Source organism: Glycine soja, chromosome 13, assembly GCF_004193775.1.
Source record: "Glycine soja cultivar W05 chromosome 13, ASM419377v2, whole genome shotgun sequence".
Classification (NCBI taxonomy): Eukaryota; Viridiplantae; Streptophyta; class Magnoliopsida; order Fabales; family Fabaceae; genus Glycine; species Glycine soja.
The window spans coordinates 1,110,784-1,122,587 of record NC_041014.1 but is presented as its reverse complement, the minus strand read 5'-3'; the positions used below and the strand labels follow the sequence as shown (position 1 = coordinate 1,122,587).

At 37.0% G+C, this 11,804-nt stretch overlaps 1 protein-coding gene across 1 annotated transcript; it reads right to left on the bottom strand.

Annotated features, from left to right (window-relative positions):
• Positions 1 to 9,851: 9,851 nt before the first annotated feature.
• LOC114382663 lies at positions 9,852 to 10,658 on the bottom strand. The gene has a single exon (XM_028342231.1). The coding sequence runs from the start codon at positions 10,656 to 10,658 to the stop codon at positions 9,852 to 9,854; it is 807 nt and encodes a 268-aa protein (XP_028198032.1).
• Between the last annotated feature and the right edge of the window lie 1,146 nt (positions 10,659 to 11,804).

The window sequence follows — 11,804 nt, the reverse complement described above, 5'->3', positions numbered from 1 at the left end:
CATCTTTTGGCCTTGTCCAACTCAGTCGACAACACAAATTTAGCCTCCTCCTTCTTTAGCAACTCGTACTTCAGATCTTCAATTTTCTTCTCCAAATCAACAACTTTGTCTTCCGCAGTTGTCAAATTCTCCTCCACCATCTTCTCAAAAGTCAGCTCCTCCACCCTGACACTGATATCTTTCACTTGCTGCTCCAAGTCAACAACTTAGTCGCTCAAGGCCTTATTCTCCTCAGCCTTGCTCGACAAATAGCCAACGTGCTTGTCAAGATCCTTCTACAACTTCCTCATCGACTCCCTACTTTTGGCCAACTCTAAGTTGAGTTCCTTGGTCTTGCCAAGCTCAAACTTCATCGACTTCAGTTGTGTGGCCATAGTTTTGGTCTTCTTGTTAGCCTTGGCTACTATCTACTTCTAGTGGTGAAAACCAGCAAGAGATGAACCAAGGAAGATCTCGGTCGCATCCAAACTCTCTACAAGACCCACACAATCCATCATATCGCGACGAATTTGGCTCAGAAAAATGCAGAAGATTGGAAAAATTATGGCCCGATCAAGTCAACATTCCAAATGGAAACAATATTAGGAGCTATTAGAGATAGGGGGAGCAACATAAGCAACCTGAAGACTAAAGCTTGAAGCTTGGAGAAGTGCTTGAAGATGTTTGGTCTTTTACATGTGCAACTCACTTGAGAGGCATTTGTATTGATTGTTATATTAAATGTTGTATTTTAGTCCATATCATATCCTTTGTACATCATGCATCATCATGAGTGAATAAGAAGAAATTTTCTAAAGTTAGAAAAGTTTCTTCAGGAGGAAAAATTCTCTATTTTAATCGATTACATCCTTATCGTAATCGATTACACAAGTTGTCTTAAGTTTGCAGAGTTATGTCTCGTATCGATTTAATTGATTACAACCTTATTGTAATCGATTACACAGTTGTTTTGAGACAATGACTAATTTATTTAGGAGTCTCTGCTTTAATCGATTACCCAGTGATATAATCAATTACTTCTTTTTTTATAAGTGTTTCAGAAGTGAACAAGAATACTTTAATTGATTACTTTGAGTATTTAATTGATTACATTGTTCTTGCACTATTTCCAGGTGTTAGGAAGAACACTTTAATCGATTAAAAAGATAATATAATTGATTACCTTATAGATTTAATCGATTACAAACAATTATAATTGTTTTCTCTATAAATTGCCACCTTGTGTTCTCTCTTATAACAAGTTGGAAAACAACGAAATAAGCTTTTGTTTGAGCTAAGATCACGTGTTGTTATTAGTTAAAGAAAGAAGAGAAGAAAAGTGCTTAGAAAAGTAACTCACACCTTTAAATCTTTTGATTGTGGAGATCATTTGTGATAAGTGAGTTGTGTCACTTTTTTTAGTTCAAGAAGCCACCTTATTCAGTCAAGCAAGGATTTGTGGAAAGGATTGATTAAGTTATGTCTATCTTTGACTTTAGTTTTTCGTGTATGGTTTTAAACATCTTTTTGTTTATGCATGAATTTTTGAAGACATGCTAGAATAGGTGTTTCTAGTTTGGGCTAAGGGTATGTTTCTTTTAGGCTCTTATTCATAAAGTACCCTAGTGTTGGGTGCCTAAGTCTCTTTTTCCAGGGTGGAAACTATAGATTACTTGTGATTGCTTGTAAGGATTCTATATGCATAGTGAAAATCTAATTTTGGTTTTGGATTAGATAACTGGATTAACTTCTCTAGTGATAGAGAGTGAACCAGTATAAAAAGATCGTGTACTTCTTCTCTTGATCTGATCTTTATCTCTCATTCTAGTCTTAATAAGTTTTCTAAAGGTTCAAAAAAATATCTTTGTGAAAGAAAGAACTTTAATGATGGATCTTATGTGTAGGGAGGATTGATTCAATATTGATTGAGTTTGGTTTAACAAGTTTTGTGATACAATCCATACAAAAGAAGTTTTTATAACTTTGGTTTTAAAAGTTCATTTTGTTTTGAAAACCAATTCACCCCTCTTGGTTTGTGTGAGTACCATCATCTTTTTCAGGAGCCACAAAAAACATGATCCAGACGATGAAGTTTACCGTTATGATAATGCAGAGTAACCTTATTCTTTCGAGATACCCCTCTACTCAGGTTGTCCCCATATTTGATCGAGGTCGACTTCTGAGCGACCTTCACCATCTTCTACTTTTTGGTCACAACTGACCTCTGACCCATCTCTACTCATTTCTCTTTCTCTACCTGTTTAAATTGTTGGCCCTTCTCCAACACCTCAGCAAGCTCCTCGACTGCATTGCCTTCTCCAACTCCTTTGTCCGCCATCTCAGGACCGCCCAAATGGACGATCTCCACCTCAGCATTGCCACCTTTAACTTGTTCTTACACAGGCTTCGCCGATTTTTTTTGCAAGGTTGGACTTGGACGAATCCTTAACTCATTTCCTTTTCTTCATCTTCCCAACATCTGCTTGGTCATCAACCACCAAGTTTTTCAAGTTCTTGTAGTTGTAGCCCTTCATAACTTATGCAGAAAACATAAGATAAAGCTGATCAATACTTCCCTAATTTTACAAAAAAATGGCAACATAAAAATACTCACTACTTAGAACGCTATCAATAAAACTAGAGTTCATAATATCCATAATGAGTTTACATGATATCTCCTATGGTCATTTCCTTATAATCACAATATCTTTGACTTCTTAGGCTGAAAATAGTTGGTGAGGATGAGATTTGAATTTAAAAGGGAAATGTTGCTAATAAAAAGGAAACTTAGGAGTATTCCCATCCTCTTTGAAGAACAACTCTTTTGAGTCTCCACAAGCAGGGTTGTGACGAACTCGAAAAAAGCCCGACTTGAACTTTTTCAATGATTGGGTATACAATTGGAAAATTTTTCCAAATTTGAATGCATTCAAGGAGGCCCATCCGACCTTGACACTCATCTTTAACTGATAAAAATACACGAACTTATTAACAATGGGCTCGATTTTCAAACTCATACACATAATTTGAAAGGGATGCAAAAAGGCTCAACTGTTAGGATGCAATTGCACAAAGGCAACATTCATCAGACTCAACATCTCACATTCAATATCTAAAAAGGGAAATTAAATGTTCAACTCCTTGAATACATCTTCATGCATGTACACAAAGCCGGCCTCACCTTTTGATGCTCTCATAAACACACGCTCCTCGACGCTATAGGGCTCTATGGTCAACAACTCGGCATCATTCAAGGTCGTCAAGTTGATTTCTGCAAAAACCCACTCTACCCAGAAAGGACGATAGGAGCAAACTTGCTCCCCCCTTACCACCCGCCCCTCACAATGTCATCCCTCTCTTGGTAATCTCCCTCTGTCTCAACCATCTACTTAGGAACCCCTACCCCCTAACCACTCGCCAAGAAGTCCTTTGTTCTCTCAGAATCAAATATAGATGAAGGAGACGAAAAAGACAACTCACCCTTACTCCCAAATTCCCCTATACCCCTCACCTCCCTAGCCACAAAGGACTTACCCCAAATAGGAGACCCATCCTCCATCGCAGAGGTAGACATCTAGCAAGAAGCTAAGAACAAGGCATACCTATCAATGGCAAGGGAAAGAAAGCAAGGAAAGAAGGGAACACCAAATCGTGGGAAAAAACAGAGGGAGTAGAAGCAGAAGTAGAAGCAGTAAGAAAACAGGAAAAAGGAAGTGACCTCTGATCTCCACGCGTTGCCCCTTTATAAGAGGTTTGCAACCCTCCACTCAAAACCACCCATGTGCCTTTTTGTTTCTACCACCTTAAAAATGCTTCATTAAACCCTTGGTCCAAATGCCCCAAAAGTGGTTTTCGGGTTATGACCACATTGAAGGCAACACGAGAAGCGAAGTGGCACGGGAAACAAAGTGGTAAAACCTCGCTGAAATGACATGATGTTACACTTACCCCGTTTCGTAGCCAAAAACAACAAGACACTCGGGGGTCAACCACACAAATTCAGACACGTATCATTCACTATTTGAAAAACTTTCACTATCCGAAAGCAGACACGTGAAGATGGCTCCAATTTATAACAATTTGGGTTTAATTCACACAACTATATCCGACCTCCTTAAAGCACCTTGCCCTAGCTGCTCGTGTGGGCCTGGGGGCTTGTGTACCGTACACACCATAAACTTGGCACAAGCTCATAAAACACAGCTAGCTGGAGATCACCACATGAAACTTTATCATTAGTCAAGAATTCAGAGCTTGGTGGGCTTATGTACTGTACGACCCATAGACTCGACACGTGATGGGTCTCAACCATTTCCTATAACCCAAGGTACCGTGCGACCATGAACCTAGCACATACTCAGAACATGATGGACCCCAATGGTCTTCTACAAACCTGACACGACACATAGAGCGGTGGTTGGCCAACGTAACTCTGAGCATGGTGCAACCTCTTCAACGTTGAACATGTATATATAGACCTAGAGGAGATAACTCTAGGTACGTTTTACTCATCCCACACATATATACATAAACACCTCAAAGCACCACTAACTTGCTCGTCGGAGTCCTTTTTGTAGGTACCTCCTCCCACTTCAATGCCGAAGATCAAAGATTCCAATCAAAAGAAGAGGACCAGGAAGCTCGGCTGGACCTCGCCAGAACTCAGTAAGAACAAATATTTATTTATTTATAGAAATAAATGGAATAATTAATCTATTGAAATCAGTCCAAATTTGATTTGCAATTAATAATTATGAATAAAAATCTGATCCCATATTTATATGTTGATAGTCAATTAACAACCTTCAAATCATAGAATAAATCAATCAAAATTATTTATTAAGTTTTGAATATTTTGTTCTTATTTTTTCTTTATGAGGATTTTCTTATTCTATGATTCATGCCCGCTCTCCCCTACTTATACATGTTTTAGGATTTGTATGGACTGGTTTATCTTTGTTTCTTTTTCTTCTTTGCCTTTTTTCTCTCTATGTTATCATTGTTGTTATTATTTGTTTATATAAATTAGTGCATAGACATTTTTTTACGTGAATTAGTGTATAGAACTTGGAAGAGATTTGGTGTTTTCAAGTTGTACAATTTGGCAGATTTTGTTTTGCATTGACAGTTTACAGCGTGGATAAGCTTTTGTTACGAAGGTTCAATCAAAAAATAAAATATAAAGAGCAAGATGAAAATATAAATTCTATTATTAGCTCAATCTTGTGATGAATAGAACTTGCTAATTCGATGCTACAGCAGGAGGTTCGAAAAATAATAGAGCTTCCTTTATAACATTGTATTATCATTTGTGTAATCTTTCTTTGTATCCGAAAATGAGGTACTGTAGGAGTTTTGTATTCACTTGACAAATGTATTCAGACTTGGATTTGGTACCTCTTGTGCTAAATCAACGAGTTTTTTATTTATTAATATATTGATTTTTGTCTTATAAATATATAGAGATTATTTTTTTAACGAAAGATTACTCAATTAATATTTTTCATTGAGTGTCTGTATATAATACCAATTGTTAGTAGCTTATATTTTTTTAAGGTAAATTGATCTTCTTATTTTTCATTCTTTGGAATGATAGAGCAAAAATGAATCTGATAACGTTAAGATAAGTTGTTCTATTATTCATGTTAAATTTGATCTATTTTGAATCGTCATTTTGTTGAACTTTTTTTTATGAAATTACGTGAAAAAATTTACACATAACATCTAAATTATTTGTATTTTTTATTTGAACAAAAATAATATATGAAATCAATTTTTAAGAAAATTATTATTTATTTCTTTTTTTTTTAATCTTTTGATCATTATTTGTAGAAAAATAAAAATATATTAATTTTTTTAAAAGAAAATCAAAAGAGAGCATAAAAACATCACCAATGTGAAGGTGATCTTACCAAGGGTAACATCCCAAATAATAACATCTTTTTTTAGCATATGTGTATGTAAAATTATATTTAAATATTTATTAACATATCTGCTAATACACTTATTAAAAGTTAAACTAGATAATAAATAATATATTAAAATACAAAAATAATATAAAAAAATATCTAATAAATTATAAAATATTAACTTAATACCTATGTAAGACACATCATACTAAGCTAGTATATATTATAAGGGTGTGTTTGAATGAGCCTGCCTAAAATTAATTTTGAATGAAATTGATTTTGATTAAAGTTAATTTTGGAGTGATGTTATTTATGTTTGGATGTTTTTATTATAAAAATAAATTAAAAGTAAAATTCAATATAATCTTTTTGTAAATTATCAAGAATATTCTCGTTATCATTCACCTTGATTTCCTCGGCATATATACAACGTATATGCCTAATAAAAAGCTTAACCGAAGGCTACAAATTAGGAATCAATATCCCAAAATATACGCTTAACAGAAGGCTATAAAATAGGAAGTAATATCCCAAATTATATGCTTAACAAAAGGCTATAAAATAGGAAACTATTTATCTACGTTGACTAATATATTTATAATATATTTAACACACCCCCGTAGGCTTTTGGACGCTGAGACTGTCTCGAAAATCTTCAAATAAAATTAGCGGAAGACCTTTGGTAAAAATATCCGCTAGCTGATATCGTGATGGCACATGAAGAACCTGTACGTGTCCACGTGCAACCTTCTCACAGACAAAATGGATATCCATTTCAATATGTTTGGTACGTTGATGTTGAACAGGATTCCGTGTCAAATAAATAGCACTCACATTGTCACAATACACCAGGGTAGCTTTGGGTACTGGACACTGTAACTCCAAAAGTAAGTTTCAAATCCAGCATGATTCAGAGACCACATTTGCCACACCACGATACTTGGCCTCAGCACTTGAACGAGATAACGTAGGTTGGCGTTTTGATGACCAAGATATCAAGTTATCACCCAAAAATACACAGTAACCGGAAGTAGATCGTCTCGTGTCAGGGCACCCACCCCAATCTGCATCAGTGTATGAGACCAGAGTAGAAGTAGATGATGAATATAAATAAAGACCTAAATCCAATGTACCTTGAAAATATCGAATAATCCTTTCGAGAGCTGACATATGATCAACCCTCGGATCATGCATATGGAGACACACTTGTTGCACGACATAAGAGATATCTGGCCGTGTAAAAGTGAGATATTGTAAAGCCCCTGCAAGACTCCGATATAGAGTAGGATCATCAAATGGAGCACCAGATGTAGCACTAACCTTTGATTTTGTGTCAACTGGGGTTTTAGATGGCTTACACGAAGTCATCCCTGCCCGCGCTATTATTTCTTCGGCATACTTGCGCTGGGAAAGAAACATACGACCCTTATGTCGAGTCACCGCAATACCAAGAAAATAATTCAGAGGGCCAAGATCCTTCATAGCAAATTCAGAGCTAAGAAGATCCATTATAAAACACCGCAGAGCATAAGAAGAAGCAATGAGAATAATGTCATCAACATATAATAAAATATAAGCCACACTGGACCCTTTGCTAAAAATGAATAAAGAATTATCACATTTGCTATTAACGAACCCAATAGACAAAACATAATCAGCAAAATGCTTATACCAAGCCCGGGGTGCCTGCTTAAGACCATACAATGACTTGCGTAAGAGACAAACATAATCTGGATGATCACGGTCCCTGTAACCCAATGGTTGATGCATAAAAACTATTTCCTGTAACTTACCATGAAGGAAATCATTTTTGACATCCAATTGATGATTTGGCCATGCCTTCGAAAGAGAAAGACTAAGAACAGTGCAGATCATAGCGGGCTTCGCCACCGGACTAAAAGTCTCACCACAATCGATGCCAACATGTTGTGTTTTCCCATCACCTACAAGATGGGCTTTATGCCTCTCAAAAACACCATTAGATTTGACTTTATGAGTGAAAATCCGCATAGAACGAATCACATTAACATGCGGAGGACGGGGCACCAACTCCCACGTCTTATTTTTAATTAGAGCATCATATTCATCATCCATGGCCATTTTCCAATTAGGATCACGAAGAGCCGCGATTGGATTTCGAGGCAATGGAGACCTTTCAACCGTAGTATGCATGGAATATTTTTTTGTTGGGTTTATATATCCCATGCTTGCTACGGGTCACGACCCTAGGCTGTTGGATAGGAGAATTAGTAGGAGAGGGATCGATTTGTGTTTGGGCAGGAGTGATTTGTGAGGAAATTAGGTCAGGAAGGGATGAGTTGGGCTCACTTGGCACGTTGGGCTGAGAAGAAGGAGTTGGAGTAGGTTGGTGAAGATGGAGAATGACATAAGGGGATAATCCTTCGTCAAGGAAATCATATGTATGGGATTTTGGGGAATGCAAACTAGCAAATAGAAAAGTATGCTCATCAAACAAGACATGGCGAAAAATAATAATTTTATGAGACGACAAATCATAACACTTGTAGCCACGATGGTGGGTTGGATACCCGAGGAAGACACAAGGAGTAGACCTTGGTTGCAACTTATTAATAGTTGTAGACGGAATGAAAGGGTAACACAAACACCCAAAAACCCGGATATGATCATAAGAAAGGACCCTTGTGTAAAGAACCTCAAGCGAAGACTTATTTCCCAACAATTTACTTGGAAGCACATTAAGAAGATAGGTTGCCATTTGGAGAGCATGATGCCAAAATGATGGAGGAAGAGATGCATGAGCAGGAAGAGTACGAGACATATTGTTTATAGTTCAAATTTTGCGTTCGGCTTTCCCATTTTGAGAAGAAGTGTGAAGGCAAGAAAGACGTAATGACATGCCATGAGTTTGACAAAAATGCCAAAAAGAATTATTGGCAAACTCTCTACCATTATCACATTGGACTTTTTGATATTACGCTCAAATTGAGTAGAAACATGGGCTTTAAAAGTCAAAAATATGTCATACACATCAGATTTCCGACCTATAGGAAAAGTCCATAAATAGTTCGAAAAATCATCAAGAAATAAAACGTAATATCTATGTCCCAAAGAACTCAAAACGGGAGAGGTCCAAAGATCACTATGTAAAATATCAAATGGCATAGTAGTATTCAAAGAGGAAGAAACAAATGGCAACTTAATATGTTTACCAAGAACACATGAACCACAAATACTAGAACTAGAAAGTTTATTACAATCAATGCTTTTATTCTTCCTAAGCACATTGAAGATAGGAGACCCTGGGTGACCCAAACGATCATGCCAAAGCTTAGGAGAGATGGCGGCAAATGTAGAAGAGGAAGCTTGATTGTTGAGGGAATAGGAAATCAGATACAGGTCTCCGCGGCTATCACATCTCATTATTGACATCCCCGTCCGATAATCCTTCACAGAAAACCCAAAGGGATTAAACTCAACAGACACTGAATTATCTTTTGTAAACTTTCTAACAGAAACGAGATTTTTAATCAGTTTAGGAGCATAAAGAACATTGTTAAGGGAGAGGGATTGACATGGAGAAGACAAATTTGTGTGACCATAGCCAAGAATTGGAATCGTGTGACCATTACCAACAATAATATTAGTATTAGGATGATTGCTCAAATTAAAATAAGACGAGAGATTATCGGTAGAGGAAGTCATGTGAGATGTAGCACCGGTGTCCATGTACCATGATGGGTCGGGTTGGTTAAGGGACATAGTGTGCATTGCTGCCTCGATATCGGTAGGAGCGTACGAACCAGACTGCCCATGAGGATTAGGCGATGTTGCTTGATGTACATAGGCCTGCTGAGGCGGTTTTGGGCTGAGCAAACTTACCTGGCGCTGTTGAGGAGTATTGGGCTGGGCCCATCCTTGATTTGGGAATGGACAAGGAGGAATAGGCCAGGTTGGATTATACCATCCCCATGGAAATGGTTGCTACTGTTGCCATTGCGGAGGAGTGGTTTCACCGTGGCCACCAGAGGACTGCCCCCGACCACCGCCTTTACCGCCGGTCGAGTTCCGGCCACCACCAGAACCAGCATTCTTCCAACCTCCCCCATTGTTGCGTCGTCCGCCACCAGAATGTTGCACACCATTTTTTCCCTTCGAATGTTCCTTTGCCATCCCGGCCTCTTCAAGAGTGAGCATGGAACGAGCCTTGTAAAAGGGAGGAAGGGGGTTGCTTTGACGAATCAACATACCCACTCCACGGTACGGTTGTGTAAGACCCTCAACCAATTGCAATACTAGTCGACTATTAGACACCGGAGCCCCAACGTTCTTCAATTGATTTGCTAGAGATTTGAGACGTTGACAATAAGAGGAAACATTTGGGAAATTCTCCATAGAAGTGGCGGAGAATTCTTGCTCCAAGGCAACATCACGAGAATGTTGATTATCTTGGAATATATCACGCAATCTATCCCAAGCCTCCATAGCCGTTGAGTCGGGCTCAATAATGGTGTGCAATAAGTCACTAGAAATGGTAGCATAAATCCACGAAAGAACCGTGGCATCCAAAGTTGACCATAGCTCCCTCTCTTCCTCGGTAGAAGGAACCATCCCCGTGCCGTTGGCCGGAGGTATGATATGATCAAGCACCTTGGTTGAGCGTGCGTGAATCTTGAAGAGTTCCGCCCATGTCGAATATTGAACATTTTCCATTTCAAGAACAATGGAAACATGATTCCTGATGTTTGATACCGCAAGAGCCGAATGAAAAGAAGTTTTGTTGGAAGCCATTGAGAGAAGAGAACAAAGAGAGGAAAGGGAGATTGAGGAAGACGGCGGGCAAGGAACACAGAGCTAGGGCAAGCGGAAGACAGAGAAAAAACCCTAGGCAAACTGATACCATGTAAATTATCAGGAATATTCTCGTTATCATTCACCTTGATTTCCTCAGCATATATACAACATATATGCCTAATAAAAAACTTAACCGAAGGCTACAAATTAGGAATCAATATCCCAAAATATATGCTTAACAAAAGGCTATAAAATAGGAAGCAATATCCCAAATTATATGCTTAACAGAAGGCTATAAAATAGGAAGCTATTTATCTACATTGACTAATATATTTATAATATATTTAACACTTTTTTATTCAATGCAGAATCTATCCAAATTGATTCAACCCATAAAATTAAAGAATAATAAAGATTTGGTGATTTTACTCATGGTTTAAAATCATTTTTAATAAAATAAATATTGTTTTAAATAAAAAAATCCCTTTTTAAAAAAGTAGAATTAAAAGAAAATTAAATAAACATATTGTTTTTTAATATTTAGTTAAGGAAGGTCTTTGTACCAAGAGTTTTTTACACCAAGTCACCAATTAACGATCAATAGTTCATTCCGCATCTAGTCAAAATTAATGTTATAGATCTTGGTATTTCTCTTAGTTAGAGAATGATCAATTTAAGTCATTTGTTGTTAACTAAATCAGAAAGGTTATTTTTTTATTAGATAATAATCTTGGCCAACAATTATTTTTAAGATTCAAACTTTGTAACATATAGCTTGTTTTTCTCTATCTTATTTGATCTTTAGTTTTTCATTTGTGAAGTAAGTTTGTCATCTTATCTTACATTGTATAATTATATGGGTTTTATACCCACATCAATTAAAATCATATTGATCTCCCCAATTATCATCATTCTATGCTTTCTAACTTTGTATCAGAAGCTTTGAGTTCTACTAATACCAATTTTGATCCGAAAAAAATGGAGACCTTAAACAACTCATCACAAAAGTTATTGTTACCTTTTCTTTGCTCTGTCAAGTTGGCAGCAATTTCCTGCTATGGAAATCCTTTACTTTACCCTTGATTGTGCACTAAATCAATATTCGATCACTAGAAGGAGAGTTGAATAGTAATTCTTTACCGA